Source organism: Diadema antillarum, unplaced genomic scaffold (genome assembly GCF_040938485.1).
Source record: "Diadema antillarum isolate AM-2024a unplaced genomic scaffold, OU_Dant_1.0 seq00001481_RagTag, whole genome shotgun sequence".
Taxonomy (NCBI): Eukaryota; Metazoa; Echinodermata; class Echinoidea; order Diadematoida; family Diadematidae; genus Diadema; species Diadema antillarum.
Window position 1 is genome coordinate 494,443 of NW_027272220.1, and position 18,552 is coordinate 512,994.

The window sequence follows — 18,552 nt, forward strand, 5'->3', positions numbered from 1 at the left end:
GATAGCAGCAATATCATTAATCTATGAGCTGAAAATGTAAAAATCATAAAAAGCAAGAGTGTTACAAAGTGACACTGTAGTATTAAAATACAAAACAACTGGGAAAAAGATGCACTTTTGAAACTGGTGTGTGACAGTATAGCATACGCCCACAAAGACACTTCAGTGTTTTTGTTTTTGCACTATTCCACTCTGCTGTTCCTTTTGTCATTCTCAACCTTTCCTGTAAGTTTTATCTGTTCACAACTTTCTGAGTTATTTTGCATAGAGATGAACAAATAAACAAACAAATAAACCAGCGCCGGTGAAAACATAACCTCCTCCCTTGGCGGAGGTAACTAGCAATGAAACTGGAATGATTATCCAACAAAGTGACATTTCAAAACTCAAAGTTTAGAACTGAAAATGCTCAGCTTCGAAGTAGATTAATCTCATGGTTTGCTTTTAAAAGATTCTCAGGATACATATGGATGAAATTGGATGATTACATTTATATACATGTATGTAAATACAAAATGGTCCATTTTTCCTTTCAACTGTTACTTTTTGTCATGTGTTTTGGCTGTGTATTTTACAGGACATTGCAACCATAACAGAACTTCTCAATGAGACAACAGAGTTGGTTCCTCCTGGCGTAGTGGTACCAAACTATACCTTAATAACGATAATTTGCATCCTCATTGCGGCCATTACCACAAGCAATTGCCTGTCAATCAGAACCATAGCCTCCTCGTCCAGTCTCTTCAATCAAACAGGTGAGTGGCGTCACTCTACCAGAGAACTGTCAGGCGGCAGCTTAATTGCTCACAAAATTGTGAGGCAATTCACAACCGTTGGAATTAAGTTGTTTGTTTTTCATTCACTTTGGATCAATTGGTTATCTTTCCACCAACCAGAAAGGAGTACTACAAGAGGGCATGGAAATGGTTATTTCAGAGAAGTGATATTTAAAGGCTATATTGTACAAATCCCACAATGCATCACTTTCATTTTTTTCTCTCTAGTAAATGAGCATACACCATAATATCAATGTAAAGTTAGGGGGAAGTAGAGATAGTAAATGAACTGTAAATAACAATCATCTAGGCGTTAATTTCATCAAGTACTAAAAGACATTATGGTTGATAAGAAAACAATTTGGCTAAGAAGAAAACATTAACATCATCTCCCTAACATCTACTGTTCTTATTCCTCCCTCCTCATAGGATTCTGTCTCATCAACCTGGCTATTTCCGACATCACAGTTGGGGTATTCTGCCTTCCATTTTGCTTCCCTGCCACACAGATGGGAGACAAGTATTTCTTCTGCCGCTTAATGGTTGCTACATCCATTGTCGCTGGCGTCGTCTCCATCGTGACACTGGCCCTTATTAGCGTGGACCGCTACATCTGCATCTCGAGGCCCTTACGCTATCAGCAGCTCTTCTCCAAGCAGCGCATCACATGGCTGCTGCTCTTCACTTGGATCTATGGAGGGGCAGTGGCTGCTTCTTCTGCAGCTGTGCCACACTTCGCTGAGTTCCAGCCCAGAGTTTCCAACTGTGCAGTCACCGTGACAACAAAGGGGACCTTGTCTACACTCTCACTCTGCTTACATGTGGCTTCTATGCCCCCCTCTGCATCATTTGCTTCTGCTCCTACCGGATCGCCTGCATCAGCTGGAGAGCCCAGCGGAGCATCTATCTCCAGAGGGCAGCCTTACAGGATGGGGAACTTGACTCCGTCAGGGAGACTCAGCAGCATGTGAAGAAGGCATTGAGGGTGTTTGTTGTCTTTGTAGCCTTCCTCACCTGCTGGGGACCCTATGTAGTGGGGATGCAGTACCGCGCCATCACTGGAAAACAGTTCCCGTGGCAGCTTAGCGCCGCATTTGGGTTCCTGGCTAAGTTCAACAGCACAATGAACCCGTTCATCTATATGATCACAAATTCTACATTTCGCAGAGTCTTTTTCAAAAAGCACTGTCCATGTCTCTGCAGAGAAAGGAAAACTGCCCGACACTTGACCCCTGCACGAGGAGCCACACAAACATATGTGCACAGGTTTTATAGTCAATATCATCATCATTTCTAAGGTAACTGTAAGCATTGGACAAACCTGATTTTCCTGCAAGTGTTATGAATGCATTGCAAGCCTACTTTTTCTCATGATGCTGCACTTTACTTTTTTCAGTCGTCTATTGCAATATTTATGCTGAATATCTGCGACTGGGTGAGATTAGATAGACATAATAAAAGAAAACTAGAATTAATGTTACTATGGTGACTGGTATGCCTCCACCATATCGCACTATTCTCCCCTAGGTCTGTTGTACACATTGATAGTGTGAGATGACTATCTCACATGATTGGTACAAAATTTAAATCACGTGTTTGAAAGTTTGATGCCACAAATATTTCCTTACAGAATCATTGTGCAGTAATACAAGCAAATACCCAGCTTAATTAGGTGTATGCACTGGGTAATTCTTAAGATATGGAGAAAATAGTGTAATTTCAGCATCAAATAGCAGACTTTGGGATGTTCACCTGACCTTTGACCCTTGAACTTTGACCACAAGATGCAAGAATTCTTGAAAGAATCATTATCAGGCAGATTCTGCATATATATATTAAAAGTTTAACACAAGCCATTTCCAAATTATGCAGAAAAATGTGAAATTTTAACATTTTTACTTGACCTTTGAATTTAAAATCCATGGCTCAAAGCTTTCCCTAGAGAATTTCTACCTGGTAATACATGTATACACTCAGTTTAATAAAAATACCATAAAGCAATTCAGAAATTAGGGAAAATTTTAAGAATTTGACCTTGACTTTGAGCATGTGCACCCAAAAGTTGATACGCACAACTTCATCCACTCATCCCTACAAATACGAAGTTTCAGTTGGATACCTCACATGGTTTAAGTGTCGCTGTCCACAAAACTGTTTACAGACGGAAGGATGGAAGGACAGACGAACAACCCCAAAACAAAATGCCTCCAGCGACACTTCATGTAGGAGGCATGAAAAAGGCATCCTAAAATTTAAACAAGACTTATAGCAGCATTGTCTCTCTCACTGCAAATTGCAGTGATATTGTCTAAATGTGAGCATCTGAAACGATCTTGTATGTGACATGAATGCTGTTTTTGTTTTTTTGTTATGTTTGTTTTTTAAAGAAACCTTGTAAAACTTGAATCTCATTTGGGTCCATTATTCTCATGAGCTACAGACTAACAAGTAGGCAACTTTAAATTTGTAGAATAGGTGCTGGTTAAATTAAGACAGTAATGAAGAAACATTCAAAATTCCTTGCCGAATCTCAAGTTTTTAGTTATTTCTCATTACTCTGTCTTTGCAGACCATAATTGTGAAGTCACACCTCACAAGGTAAGCTAGAAATGATACATACGAGAAGTGTACTGTATGGAAACTCATCATTTACGGCAAACAAAATATTTAACGTCAAGTCACCCAGCAGGTGAATTTGCATACAAAAGGAAAGACAGACACATGATGTTAAGAGCAGGTGGCCTTTGAGGACAGGTTGATGGTCATACTTCAGTTATTTCAGTGTGGGAAAAAAAAAGATGATGGTGTATATTCACCAAATCGAGTTGTAGTCACCCATGCCACATCCTCATATTTGTGAGTAACATGATATTTGAAGTCAAAGAGAGACACAATGTATCTGTGGACCATTCTTTGAAAGATACACGTAGACATGTTGAAGTGAGGTGACATTGTTTTAAGGATATTAGAGTTGGTAGTACTTTCTGTCATTAAAACAGCTGGGGGTATTTCACAAAGAATTTAGGTCCATCTTGAATTTTAAGATCAACTTAATGATGGGCTGTGTGTGATTTCAATAATTTTCTTTTTTTCATAAAAAAAAGAATACTTTGAAGACTTTTTGATACAGATATTAATGAACAAAATAAAGTAAACATTTTTTTTCTGTAAATTTTGATAACAATTTGAAGTGGATTCTGAAAACATTAGATACAACTGAAAAGAGAAACCAACAGCATTCCATAATTCTAAGTCGATCTTAACTTTTAAGTTTGACTTACATTGTACTTTCTTTGTGAAACACCCCAAGGACTACAAAAGATTACAGCTACAAAGCACTACGAGTTTGACAGCCAGTGAGTCAACTTGAACTTAAATGTCAATGAAAACAGTAGCAGTACTGTATATCAGAATATGGATGTGTGACATTCGATTTTAATTTTATAGTTGATGCTGAAATTCCATGCCACTCCCCATGAATGGGTAAAGTCTTGCATTCATTATATCATGTCTTTATGTATTACTAGACATGAGTTGAAAATACCTGTACATTTTTAAATGAATGCATAAAAAATAGAATTATTCATCTCTAAGAAAATTCACAATACCACAAAGGAAATAAAGATTATTTCATAAGAAAAACTGATAGGACAGACTGTATCAACATCACTTCATAATGCCCACTCAAAGCAATATTGTGTATGTCTATTGGCGGGTACTGGCATGGGATATGACATTGTATTGACATCTGATTAGCAAATTATCAATTTTTAGGCAATATTAAGAGGCAGTGGCCCATTACAAAGGACAGGCTGACAAAATGGCTGTAACGCATCCAACACTTGGATGGATACAGGGCATAAACTCAACAGCTGGTAACATCTTTTCCTGTGTTTGTATGATCTGTAAATCCAAGTATGTTACCGTAATTTACAGCAACGGAATTGCAAGTAAAGTCAAGCTGATGTTAACAATTTATGTCCTTTTTACTTGTCTTTGGTCTGTACTGTAGTGTACTGTACTGTACAGTAGATGCCATATGTTTGCAGATATGATATATCGCGAATCAAGAGTTGTAAGACAATAAGCCAGTTCGTAGTTCCACTTTGCGCATGAGCAGAAACAAGGTCATTCGGACCAACAGGCATAATGGTTTTTAAGTTCACTGGGATAAGCATCTGTAATGTAATGATTATTCATGAGATACTTATAAATGCTGCTTGCCAGCACATCCACCTGACAGCAAAAGTGGTATTTGGCAATATCAATAGAAAGAGATTGTCAATACATTCAATGCAAAATAATGAAATGGATGCTTTCCCAAGTGTAAATTGACGGATCGTTCTGCTCATCTGGTCTACGCAACTCTATTCTTTGTTTGAACAGGATTGTGAATCCCATAAGTTGTTATGTAAAGCTTATGCATTATGTCACTCTAAAACCAGTTAAGTGCCCCTAACCAACTGAGAAAAGAGAAAGGTCATTCGTACCAATGCGCCCATGAGCTAACTCCGAACTAGCTTATTGGTTGAATTTGAAATTGGGAACCACCTATTAGCAGAACACAGTAAACAGTAAGCAAGGTCTCTGTGTTCAACTGTTGTCCTCTGCCAATGTTGCATGTTTGTACCTACAACTTGTACTATCACTCTCATACCTAGTGCTCACAATCTACACTGGAGGGCAATATTTAATTAATTTATTTAATTCAAATTCTACATATTTTTACTCACAAAATTAATGATCATACCCTCTGTGAAAATGCTCAGCATCCACAGTACTATACAATATATGTATGTATGTGTGTATGTGTGTTTATGTGTGTAAACATGTATGTGTGTGCATTGAAGTGGAAGAGAGATATCTTGCACCCCTTGGTGTGTATGATGGTGTGTATGTGGTCATGAAATAATGTCCCACACATCAGTGTGGCAGTCCAGATAGCACCACAATTCACCACAAACAAAAACAAAAAAAAAAACCCATCAAAACATGAGACAAGTTGCTGCCTTATCTAGCATCAAAGTTGTCAAAATGAAAAGAAAAAGCAACAAGTGCTGCAGCTTTTCTGCAAACTTAAATGCTTATCACATTCAACAAACTATGAGATTCAAAGATTGTTCTGCCAATACAGATGTCAGGCACTGAATGCACCCCCTTGTAAAAAAAAAAAAAAAAAAAAAAAAAAAAAAAAGATTATTATTATTATAATAAATAAAGAAAGAAAGAAAAAAATAAAAAATAAGAAATGGCCAATGAAGCAGCGAAAAAAAAAAATAGTCAAACTAGGAAGACGAGAAAATAAATGAGTCAGTAGTGTTCCATGCATTGTGATATGACAAAGCAATTTCAACACATGACATAAAGGATAGATGAGATAGCATACTCAGGACTGTGCCAAGAATCAATGGGTGAAAGAGGGTTAATTCAATGGTGCTTTCTAAATTATGAGTGTATCTGCATTACAGCAATGTCCTTCCATTAACTGCAGTTACCACTGAAGACAAATCCACATCCACAAGAGCACATAGATAAACATCAGGTTACACAAAGACAGACATACAGATCAAGAGACGCATTTGCCGTAGGACTACCAGTTAACACCCGTGCAAAATACTTGGTGATTTACTCACTCTTTCTTCATTCTCATGCAATTTGTCCTTCATATTACTACCGATCTGGAGATCATCAAAGTCCTTCGGAGTGAGTGGGAGAAAGGGAAACATTGGATTTATCGTTAAGTTAATTCTTAAATCTTAAAACAAAATGTTGTTACTAACATCAAAACAAAATGCCATCTGCATGTTTAACTTTGCATATGGCATGGACAGCATGTCATCTTGTTGGCAGATAAAACCTGTGGTGGTGGACTTGGGATGCATGTGTTGAAAGAGATCGACAACTCACCATATAGAGATATGACAAGCACCATTATATCTCAAATCACTAACTTTGTTAAACATGGGTCAGTATGATCTGGATGATATGTACATTCATGGCAGATATTAAAGGAACAAACAGCTCAGATACTCAAGTAACATCTGAACTCAAAAATTTACAATTTGATAGCCAAGATTTTCTACCAAAAAATATTTTAAAAAATATGTGGCACATGTAGTGTTACTGGAAAGAACAGGGGCCAAGAAATTTGAAAAACTCATCAGATCATTTCCAAAGCATGAAGACATACACTCTATGTAGCTCCCAATAAAGTCAACATAGCCATCCAAACCCTTACGTGAGCATGAACATTATGACACCTTCTGGCATTGAAAAACTGCAACATGTTTCAAAAAAAAAAAAAACCACAAAAAAGAAACCCTTGGCAGAAATTGCACAGTGCATAAATCTATGTAGAATGGGCCTTTTTGGAGGGGGAAGGACGGCTACGAGGGGTCACTCTCACTGGCAATGTTTTGGCCTCTATATGGAAGCAGCATTGGGGTGCTAAGGTGTTAATGGAAGGGGAAAGGTGGGGGTGGGGGAAGGGAGGACGAGCCAAGCACAAGGTGTATCAGAAATGGAATGACAAAGCAGGACGGAAAATGCTGTACTTATCCTCTTTCTGTTCATTAATATGACAAATTTCACATCAACATTTGGAAGTCTACATCAACTAGTCAAGGATTCTTCATGAAAACTGATTAGATAAAACAGAATGAAACTGCCTTGTCTGTTACACAAAATCATCTTGACACTTAAATTTGCATATATTCAAAGACAGCTAGAATAAATTCTCACATTATCTGAGAGACCCATTCGACTTGTACAGCCAGTTGGAAAATTAAATGCTGCTATGAACTAAATTGAGGTTGGTTTTATCACTGTGCCACGCCATCAGAAATCTTATCAATACCAGTATGAAACAAAATGTCCTCCCAAAGTACATGCGTATATTTAGACATCTACCTCAATGTGTTTTTGAAAGTTTACTTTTGGGGAAAACATAATTTTTCTCCAATTGAAGTTGTATTTGGTAGAGTGGTTTGACTATCACAAAAAGGTTGTAGAATGACAGAACATATTCAGCTAGTGATATTCTTGGAAAGGACAGTACTGTCAATACCATATTCCGCACAGATGATGTAAATACTTACAGACGTTCCAAGCCTCCTCTTGAGTCTGGCAATCTCTGCTCTGAGCTCTCTGATCAGCTTCACGTTGGGATCCTGAGAGGAGAACAATGAATCACTCAGGATGAAGCTAGTTAAATTACAAGTCATTTACTGGGATAACACACAGCATCCAACATTAGTCAAGCTGGTAGTTAATCTTAACTCTGATGATCACAGTTTCTACATTTGAAATGGTGGTCCTGATTTTTGTCTGTGAAGATTTTACCATAATCCATGTCTGCTGAAGCAAAGGACTGAAATCACAGGTTAAACCAAAACCACAATATTTTAGGATGAGGGTAGCATGAAGCTAGTCAAAGTATCGTAAGCTGAGAGTTAAAACCATGGTTTAAATCGAACAAAATGGTCACTAGACACAGGTTGAAGATGTCAGACCCATGATGTACCGTATGTGATTGATATTGATTGGTGTCAGTCTCGCAAACCTCCTGGAAACAAACAACAACATACATGACAAAATAACTTTCTACCCCAAGTGATTTCATTTATATTGAAGGTTCTCAGTTCAGCTCAACAAAAGCCACAAACATACATTTATTTTCTCCATCCACATAAACGGACGATCATACCTCATTGATGGTTGGTTTGTTGATAATATTCTTGGCACGGTTGGCATACCGCAGCGTGCTCAGTGTCTCCCCATAGTTGACGTCTGCAGGGGAGATAGCTGCAGGAGGAGAGAAAAGGCAGAAAAAGCTAAGGTGAGCTTTAACATATTAAAAAAACAACAACAATACGGGAAGAAAGAGTTAAAGCTGCTGAAATATTGATAAATACAATCTATGGTTTATTTAAAAGGAGACAGAAGAGAGACGGAAGCAGCTGTCCAGTGCTCCGTTTCGCTAGCATGAGAACTAAATCTTGCTGAATGAAGAACCCAAAGTTGGGACAGATTCAGATCAGAGCTAGTGGGGAAGGATACACAGACATTTATGATGTATTCTAGAATGTGGCAGGGTGTGTGCAAGATATTGTTCCCAAATGGCTTAGAAAAATAGTTTCAAACTTCTGAGGACCACTTGATCCCAAACTTATCCCTAAGATGAATTAAATTGAACTTGGGATGGATTTTAGAGCTTGGTGAAACGGCCCCCAGGATTCTGAAAGAAGGACAACAGGAAGTCCTTTACAAAGTAGAAATATATTCCAACATTACATATCAGTCTTAGGTCAATTTGACTATGTTGTAGGTTACAGCCACTCAGTAATAAACTGGGATTCTACATGAAGGGATTATGTAAGTCACTAGACCAAAAACTGGGCTACATGGCAAGTAGTTTATTCTTGGCAAAGCCTTGCCACATTCTCTCAGACAAGACCATGGTATGTAGCACTTCTGAAAATATTTGATTAAACACTAAAATTGAAGAACTAACCAGCTTTGCATCATAGGGTACCCTAGGCAATCACTCAACCAACCAACTAACCAACCAATCGATCAACCAATCAATTAACCAATTAATCAATCATCCAATTAATCAAGGGATCAACTGATTGATTGATCATTCAAGCATGTACCTTATCAATATATTCATATTCAAATCTACCCATTTATCCCTCTATCAATCATCTACAAGATGTGACAGAATGAAAGACAGATACATCTAGAGAGATTAATAGATCATATAGATTTAGCTACGTCAGTATAGAAGTATGATAGACCTAAGAGATGTATTACCTGACCTACAAAGAAGTAAAAGTTTGAGTAATCAGAAAATCAGCACCACAAAATTTCAAGGAGCCACCTGTTCTGAGGCCTGTGGCAGCACTGACCTTTGATAAGTGAGAAAACCACTGAGTGAGCCAAAATTCTTGGATGACTAAGAGACCATCATGGTGTCTCCTGCCCAACATGTAGCCACACTTCAGGAAATGGTTCCATGACATTTGGTCCTGTGACAATTACTCCCATGAAATATCTGCACACTAAGCCAAACTTAAATTCTATCCACAAATATAACCCTATCCCTAATCCTCACATCAAACTAAACCTAAAACCCTATTACAACCCTAACCCTAACCCTAAGTCCTTGGAGAAGATAACACCGGAGCAACTGTCGGAGGAGCAAATGTTGTGTCACCCAGGAAACACATCTGCTGTGTTCTACACAAACTCATCACTTAATCATCTTCTCCCTCCTTAATCAACAGAGCAAGTGTCACAACATGTCTAGGAGTCACCTGGCAGAACAAGGACATAGTTTTTATTCATAAGGGTTTCTACATCTGGTTTCATCATAACCTCATGTTCTGGCCAAAAAGAAAGAAAAAAAAAGTAGCTTCAACCCTAAGCACCTCTTAAACAGGAAATTCTCCCGCCTGGACCCCCTAGCAAACTGGAGACTCTTGATGGCATGATCATGCGAACACTAAACTATGTGCTGGGAGTGCACATCACAAGCTTAAAGCGTAACGTCCTTTGCGGCCGAGTTCTAAAGCGGGTCCTGGAAGCTCTAAGGTTGTAGATGTTCTCTGGTTCTATCTCAGCTTTAATTTTGAACCTATATGATAAAATAAGTGTTGGGCAGGAGAGACCTAAATTCTATGTGGGAGAAAATACATCTTTAGCAGGAAACACACCACAACAGCAGGAGACATTCAAACTCAAGCAGGAGAGAGGGAAATTTTGAGAAAATGGTCCCAAGGTGAGTAATCTCCCACCTCACGCAGTAGAGTTGGAATCCCTGAAGAAATCATGATGTAAAAACACACACACCTAATTTTTTGACTGCAACCCCCCTGTATACCACACATCACATCCTCAACGAAGATAGTTCTTGATGAACCATGAAAGAATGCATGACATTTCAACTACTTCTGATCAGTGATGTAATCTCAAGCGCACTACTATCAAGTGCGGGTATAGAGAACTAGAAAAAGGAATAGTCGATTTAGTACCCATAAAAGAAGCAGCAAGGACATAGGTAGTAGTAATGAAGGTTGTAGAATTAGAGGTAACAGTCACTGCTATAGCGCAGAAGTAGCAGAACTAGAGTTAGCATTATTAGTAAAGTAACAGTAAAAGTAGTAGTGTAGTAGTAGTAGTGCAATAATAGTAATGGTAGTAGTAGCGGTAGTAGTAGTAATAGGAGTAATAGTAATAGTAATAGTAGTAGTCGTAGTAGTAGTAGTATTTGTAGTAGCAGTAGTTGTTGTGTCAACAGTGTTAGTAATAGTACTATACCACTGTATGTGACTGCTAATACTATGCTATTACCACTACTATTACTACTTCTACTACTACTACTACATCTACCACTACTCTGACTACCAAGTGGTACTATTACTTTTACTACAACTACTAGTACTAGTACTAGCAATACTACTATTGAATGTGCACTGCTACTACTCCAACTACAACTTCATCTTCACTACTACTACTACTACTAGTACTACTACTACTACCATTACTTTAACTGTTGTTGCTACTAGATCATTTGTAACTGAGATATATGAATGTGTAGTACTTACTTGCTACCATGATAGTCTTGGAGTTTCCACCTAGGCTATCCTTCAGCAGCCAGGTTAGGACCGAGTCTCGGTACGGAATGAAGAGTGACTTTTTCCTGTTCCCTCCTGGACTAGTCACTGTGTTTGAGGCATCAGCTGGAGAGAAGAGAGGGAAAGGATGCCAATTTACAGGTTTGCAAAGAAGACAACATACCAGATGATGCCCTTGGACAGAGGATTTAGTAAGAGTCTACAGAACCTTTGACCCACTGTTCGATAACTTGCATACTATAGGGTGTGAATATTTCAGTAACATAAAGACATGGCTCGTTTTGATCTGTCCCATATCTCATTTGCCTTAATGATTCTGCCAAAAAGAATATAGTAATAAATGCAGTACCAATTGCTTAAAAATGTAAATGATATATTGTACAATTTATAGAAATACATGAATTGCTTTGATTTTGTGTTGCTTTGTTGTTCATAGTTATTGATGTAATTAACATCTGTTACTGTACATTGTACACCTCTGTTTTTTATCACACAGTTGAAGAATATGCCTACTTTTCATTCTTAATAGTAGATCTTTTGGACAAAAACAATATATCTTGACTTGAATTTTTAACAATCTGATCAGGAGACATGACTGTGAGTAAAAGATAGCATGTATTTATAAATATTAACAAGAAAAACCTGAAAAATGAGATCATTACAAATGAGTACGAGTGAACTCTCAAAGAAAAAAAGTGCACGATTTGCATCTTTTCCATACTGTCTTAGAGGTGCTCAAACAGCTGTAACTCTCCCATTCGGTGCAATTTTACATTTTATTGCACCTTGAAAGGTGGCCAGAGTGTCAAATAACTGACTTTGACACCAAAATATACTTTGATGGGGTCATATACCACAATCACGCAAAAGTAAATATTGTTGCCACTGTACAAGTAGCATCTGGTAAACACACACCCACAAGCTTGGACAGTACATGACCACAAGTACAATATGGGGGGGGGGGGGGGGGGGCATACCAGACTTTGATTGCCAGCCATGAGCAAAGCAAACAGGAAATTCAAACAAATACATATAGGGTATACTTCTATTCCCCTGGACAATAACAGACTTATTATTCCATACTTACCGGTATGTCTATTGACTGACCATATCTGATTTGAGTACCATCATATAAAAGCTTATCAAGTGAACAATATTGTGGTGCAGGGGAGCAAATATTGCAAAAGCCAAAACACCCTCAACAGCCACAGACAAAACAGACAAAGCTTAGAGGCTGTCCATCCAGCGGTGCAATAGTTACCACCATTGGTGGTAATGACATTGACATACCAATGTGTGGCATCTACACATCAGTATTTCCCTAAAATTTTATGTTGTATTTTTGATTGCCAACAACTTAAAGGTGCATGATGTGGTCCCGGTGTTTTAGTCAAATGCGTACGCAGGCGTACGGCGCAAGTTTCTTATAGAGACTGATGCTATCGCCTCCTCTTTAACGCTTACGCTTTGGCCCACTTCCCCGAGTCCGAAGAAGTTCGATCCACTGTAGTCAGTGGTCCGATCACAGTTCGGCTAATGATTCAGCTGAGGGGGATGACAGCTTTAGCAAACTTCTTTTGTGATGTCATAATAACAAGCACATATGCACGCACCCTGGCATTACTACAGACTGCGCAATGCGCAGAGGAGACAATGAAGGCAACGTTACTTAGCAACACCTACGCACTTTACTCTTGATGACAGCTCAACTTAGGTAATCTTCGTATCAATGCTAACAGTGATCAGCAGTATCATCAACAGTGCCCTCTACACTGCCGGGACTATGCCCCTTTAAGCCTTTGTGTGCCCAAGTACTTCACTTAATTTGCCAAGCTCTTTCATCCACATTCAGTAATCCATCATAATTTGACTTATAGCTCCATCAGCAATGAAAGCACTCCAGCATGAACAAAAATCTTTGAAAATAGCACAATAAGGTTTGACAAACCTTTGAGGCATTCTATCCACATTTAACAATGACAAAACTATCCTCTCTAGACAATATATGAAGGCATATCTAACAAATAGTTTTCCATGCTGGTTCTGCAGCAGGCCAAAATACAGTACTAAATTGTTAAAAAAAAAACACACACACACACACACATTTTCTACTCATGGCAACTGCAGAATCACAGGATATGGATTTTGATACTTTTTAAGGATGGATCACTGAATAGTACAGATTTCAGCAGGATTACAATGGCCTGCTGAATTTACCCCGTTGAGGACGGGCTGATTTTGCTGCAAGAGTATATTCGGTACTCATCTGTACTCATATTCGGTACTCAACAGGTTAATGTCAAGCACTAATGTCAGTATCTAACAGCACCAGTATTAAAAGTTCTTATTTCATTCAGAGCAGTAATGTCTGATGAACTGGACTGTAGGCCAAACATGACTTACCAAGGGCCGAGATTACGTTGCCAAGGGTAACCAGTGACTTGTTGATGTTGGCGCCCTCTTTTAACCTCTCTCCGGTAGCACCTGTAGCATTGGCACGCTCACTGGAACAAAAGGGGCCAAAATTTATTAGAAAATTAAGTTTCCAATCTTGAACTTCTCCTGTCTGAATTTTTAGGTAAATGCAATGTCCTACAGGCCAGACTGCATCTGAATGTCATAGTCACTTTCTGAAACATATAATGCTCATCTGCTGACAGGCTAAATTACCTTCTTCAGGGGAAGTTTTTGGAAATAAAGTGGGAAATATCATGAGATACTGGAAACCATGGGAATTCAGTAATTTGACAATGTTGAAATTACAATTTGACTTTTGCCGGTTACACAAGGTGATGAGCGACACACATTTTGCTGAATATTAACTGCAAAATTCTACTGATGATTAACAAAATTGTAAAAAATAGTGCTACATTGTGTATGATTTCACTTAAGTCATTTGCTTCACCACACATATCTTCATCAGCATCAAACAAGGCTTCCATTCTTTAATGAAAATAGTTGCACTTTCAGTTCATAATCAATTAACAAATAGCAGCAGTGCTAAATAAAAAAGCAAATTAAAAACAAAATGAAACAAACCAAATGCAAAATCATAGAACTCTCAAGAGCAAAGACTCGAGAGCTAGGACTCAAGAGCTAGGACACAAGAACTAAGACTCAATAGCTAAAATGCAAGAGCTAGGACTTGAGAGCTAAGACTTGAGAGCTAAGACTCAAAAGCTAAGACTCAAGAGCTAGGACTCAAGAGCTAGGACTCAAGAGCTAAGACTCAAGAGCAAAGATTGGAGTGCAATGACTCATGTACAAGGATTCGAGTACAATGTTTCGAGAGCAAAGACTCAAGAGCAATGATTAGATAGTCAGTCAGACATAATGTTTTACTTTGTCATAATCACAGCCCTATTTTAGCTTTCCCAATTTAGTTCAAGTCTGCTCATACTGTCATGAACAAAATAAAGCCATGAAAAGCAAAGTGCATATGGGATTCAACAAGAGTGATTTTTCCCTTTAAAAGACAAGTTCCCCTTCATATACACTGTACATGTGGATTGAGTTAATGCAGCAATATCGTGAGAACACATCAGTGAAAGTTTGAGGAAAATCTGACAATCCGTTCAAAAGATATGAATTTTTAACGTTTCTGTGCAATCACTGCTGGATAAGACTAAAAAAGTTTATGTGTCGCATGCGTAGAACAATATAAGAAAAATATAAAGAGAATTCCATAAAATTAAATTTTTACAAAATGTACAAATTCCCTTGACTTGCTACTGTCATATGTTAAAGGTGATATTATTCCCCCCCCCCCACCTTCTAAAAGAGGCAAGTCAAGTGCTCTTTTCTTATAAAAAACAAGAAAAAGTAGAAATTACGCGGTGCGTAATATATGTCCCCGCCGGAAGTAGCATTTAGTAGCAAAATGTACAATATAGGTAAAAAAATCAAGGTCAAAGGTCAAAGAAGTCAAAGGTCAAAATTCTGTGTAGAAGTTTTGAAGCCCTCACCGAATGCCATCACATAAAGCAAACAGAATCGAAATCGGGTTAGAAATGGCGAAGGAGTAGCATTTTGTAGCCAATGTACAATATAGGTCAAAAATCAAGGTCAGAGGTCAAAGAAGTCAAAGGTCAAAATTCTGTGTAGAAGTTTTGAAGCCCTCACCTAGAGCCATCACATAAAGCAAACGGAAGTGAAATCGGGTTAGAAATGCCGAAGGAGTAGCATTTTGTAGCAAAATGTACAATACAGGTCAAAAATCAAGGTCAAAGCTCAAAGAAGTCAAAGGTCAAAATTCTGTGTAGAAGTTTTGAAGCCCTCACCTAGTGCCATCACATAAAGTAAACGGAATCAAAATCGGGTTAGAAATGGCGAAGGAGTAGCATTTTGAAGCAAAATGTACAATATAGGTCAAAGGTCAAGGTCAAAGGTCACAACTGAAATTCTGTGTAGAAGTTTCAAAGCTCCCATGTAGTGCTATCATATAAAGCAAACAGAATCAAAATTGGCTCATAAATGACAGAGAAGTAGCAAATTGAACATTTTGATCACACACGGACGCACAGACGGACGGACGGACGGACGGACGGACAGACGGACAGACGGACACACACACGTACGGAGCCCGTTTCATAGTCCCCTGCTCGAACTCGTTCAGCGGGGACAAAAATGAAAATATGTTGAATTTCTTTATATTTTCTTCTTAACATTTTATGCATGTGACATCACAAGCTGCAGTACTCTTATCATCCAGAGATGGCGGCACTGAAACTTCAAAAATTCATAACTTTTGAACAGAAAGTCTGATTTTCCTCAAGCCTTTACTTATGTATTCAATTCACATGTATATTACGGTGAACTTGTCTTTTAATGCTCATGGAATCACAGTCTGTAAAATGTTGTTACTATTGCATGAGACTGTTTTGCTATAGGGGGAGGTGTTGAATTCTGGGGACTCTCTCTCTTCTAATAGCTTCCTCTCGACCCAAGCAGTTTCGGTTTCCCACTTTCAATTTGCTGCCATCACATTTCTCTTCGATGAACTCACCTGCCAGCTAGGTCGACAAGGTTGATTTTACTGACAGTCTCACTTGGCATATCGGCAATGTATTTGGCCTGCAGAGGAGACAAAATAAACGGTGTGGTGGAATGATGTCATGCCTAATCGCAGTGTGCTTTTGGTAAGATCTTGTGAGATGACAGAGCATTGATAGTCTGAACTACGTGGTTTGCCAACATTCTGTGCATTCTACACAAATGATTGACGGCTGATACTGATACAAAAACAAACTTGTCACTATGAGACAAATTGGACATTTAAAGTAATGGACAAAATCTAGGCAAGTAGAAGAATGAATTCATAACATCAAATGCTGGAAGACTTTGATTCTCTTATCTCTGCTTACAGAGAAAAGTGGAGCAGTGTGTAAAGGTGACCAAAAAAAAAGTACTATACAACAAAAATAAGTTTGATATGGATATCAAACACTACCATATGACTATTCTAATTAGTTTCCTCTTGGATGAATTTGTACATTTCTGACATCAACACTGAAATTTACAAACAATTCTCACATTCCAATGAGAAATTTATCACAAAATTCTTCAGTCTTAGAATTGAATATATGAGCAAACAAAGAGATAAGATCAAATAAAATAAATGAAATATAATGATAATGAATCAGATAAATCAAAATAATAAAAACATACATAAATACATCAAATAAACAGACCCCCCCCCCAAAAAAAAAAAAAAAATGCATGAAAGATAATAGAGAGGGAATCACGAGTTTCAGAACTTGAGTAACTTCCACTTACTTGAGTGAAGGTGATTGTGAAAATGGCATGGGATCTGCTACTGGTATCATTCATGTTGGTGGAAGCAGTTGTCCTGAGAAAACAATTACACAAAGACTATAAGTATATCTCTGGGGCAAACTGCCACATTTGCTGAGGCTGCAGCAACCTACACGCTGCATCCGGATTTTGGCAAATAAAAAAGAAGAAGAGAGGACCTGAGTGGCATTTTATTCTGATCAAAAGTTTAATTCACTCACACCATATAGCTTCTTAGAAATTAGCTGATGTTTTGCCTGAGATAGCACTATTGTGTGATGCGTACAGGGTACGTTATTGCATTTGTTGCTATGGCTAAATAAACTTACTTGTTCATGCTGCACCTTCTGTTTAAGACTTTGTCTAATCTCCTCAAAACTGGCATGGAAGCATCGGTGATTGTAGCTGATGGCCACAAATAGTTGTCACTTGATTGTGGAACATAGTATTGCTTGTACGACTGATTAACTCCAGAGTTGCTCATTGCCATTTTGCATAGTCCCACGACCCATGCATAATCATGTGTGATGGTTGAGCAGGTGATTCATTGGCTTGGAAAGACCATAATTTAGTCACATCAGATTAATCAACTGCAAACCAGGTCTTCACATTGAAGGATGTCTACATTTCAGAATTCTATGTGTGCTGCAAAGATAAACTGTACATTTATACTCTCAAAATTTACCGCTGTATATTTCCTTTGTCCATAAGTGTCTTGACATCATAGTAGTCGGATACAAGGTGTTTGGACAGATCTGTTGACAGAGACAAACAAAGAGCACATGCATTTTACAACAAATTCAGAGCTCCTGGACCAGTGCACACATTGTGTGTCCAGAAATATTAACATGCAGTTGAACACGTAATCCAGTCAATACACATTCAAAACCATGGATTAAATGTCATATGCTTTCACTTCTAATCTTTATGATTCAACAAAGTTTTGATCACATAACAAGTAACAGGGAACAGGGGTTTATGATGCATTGTAAAAGTCATAGCTATTCATGGTGCTCTCAAAGACATTCAGAGCTACCAAGTCTCACGCATTCTGCGTGAGACTCAAGCATTTAGGGGCCATCTCACGATCTCACGCATGACACCCATTTTTCTCACGCATCGGGCGAAGTCTGCAACTTGGGCTTATAATAATGAGCATAGCTCAAAAGATTAAAGTGATAGTTGCAATGGAAGGTATATTTCCCTTTTGTCTTTCCGAATGAGTAAAAATTAGTCACTTAAGTATGCACCTGATCGCACCTTCAAGAGCTAAAAATTGAAAAAGCTCCCTACCGTGGGAGGCCAGAGGGGGGGAAAAACCCCTCCCACACCCTCGCTCGCGCGCA

At 38.3% G+C, this 18,552-nt stretch overlaps 1 protein-coding gene across 1 annotated transcript in view; it reads right to left on the bottom strand.

Annotated features, from left to right (window-relative positions):
• Positions 1-18,552, bottom strand: part of LOC139709932 (kinesin-like protein KIF16B) — an 85,066-nt gene that overhangs the window by 40,246 nt on the left and 26,268 nt on the right. The window contains exons 8-15 of the mRNA XM_071621888.1: positions 17,892-17,961; positions 17,189-17,261; positions 16,419-16,486; positions 13,817-13,917; positions 11,384-11,518; positions 8,482-8,579; positions 7,874-7,945; positions 6,410-6,472 (exon numbers count right to left, since the gene is read on the bottom strand). Coding sequence (XP_071477989.1) covers positions 6,410-6,472; positions 7,874-7,945; positions 8,482-8,579; positions 11,384-11,518; positions 13,817-13,917; positions 16,419-16,486; positions 17,189-17,261; positions 17,892-17,961 — 680 coding nt within the window. The remainder of the gene's footprint in view (positions 1-6,409; positions 6,473-7,873; positions 7,946-8,481; positions 8,580-11,383; positions 11,519-13,816; positions 13,918-16,418; positions 16,487-17,188; positions 17,262-17,891; positions 17,962-18,552) is intronic.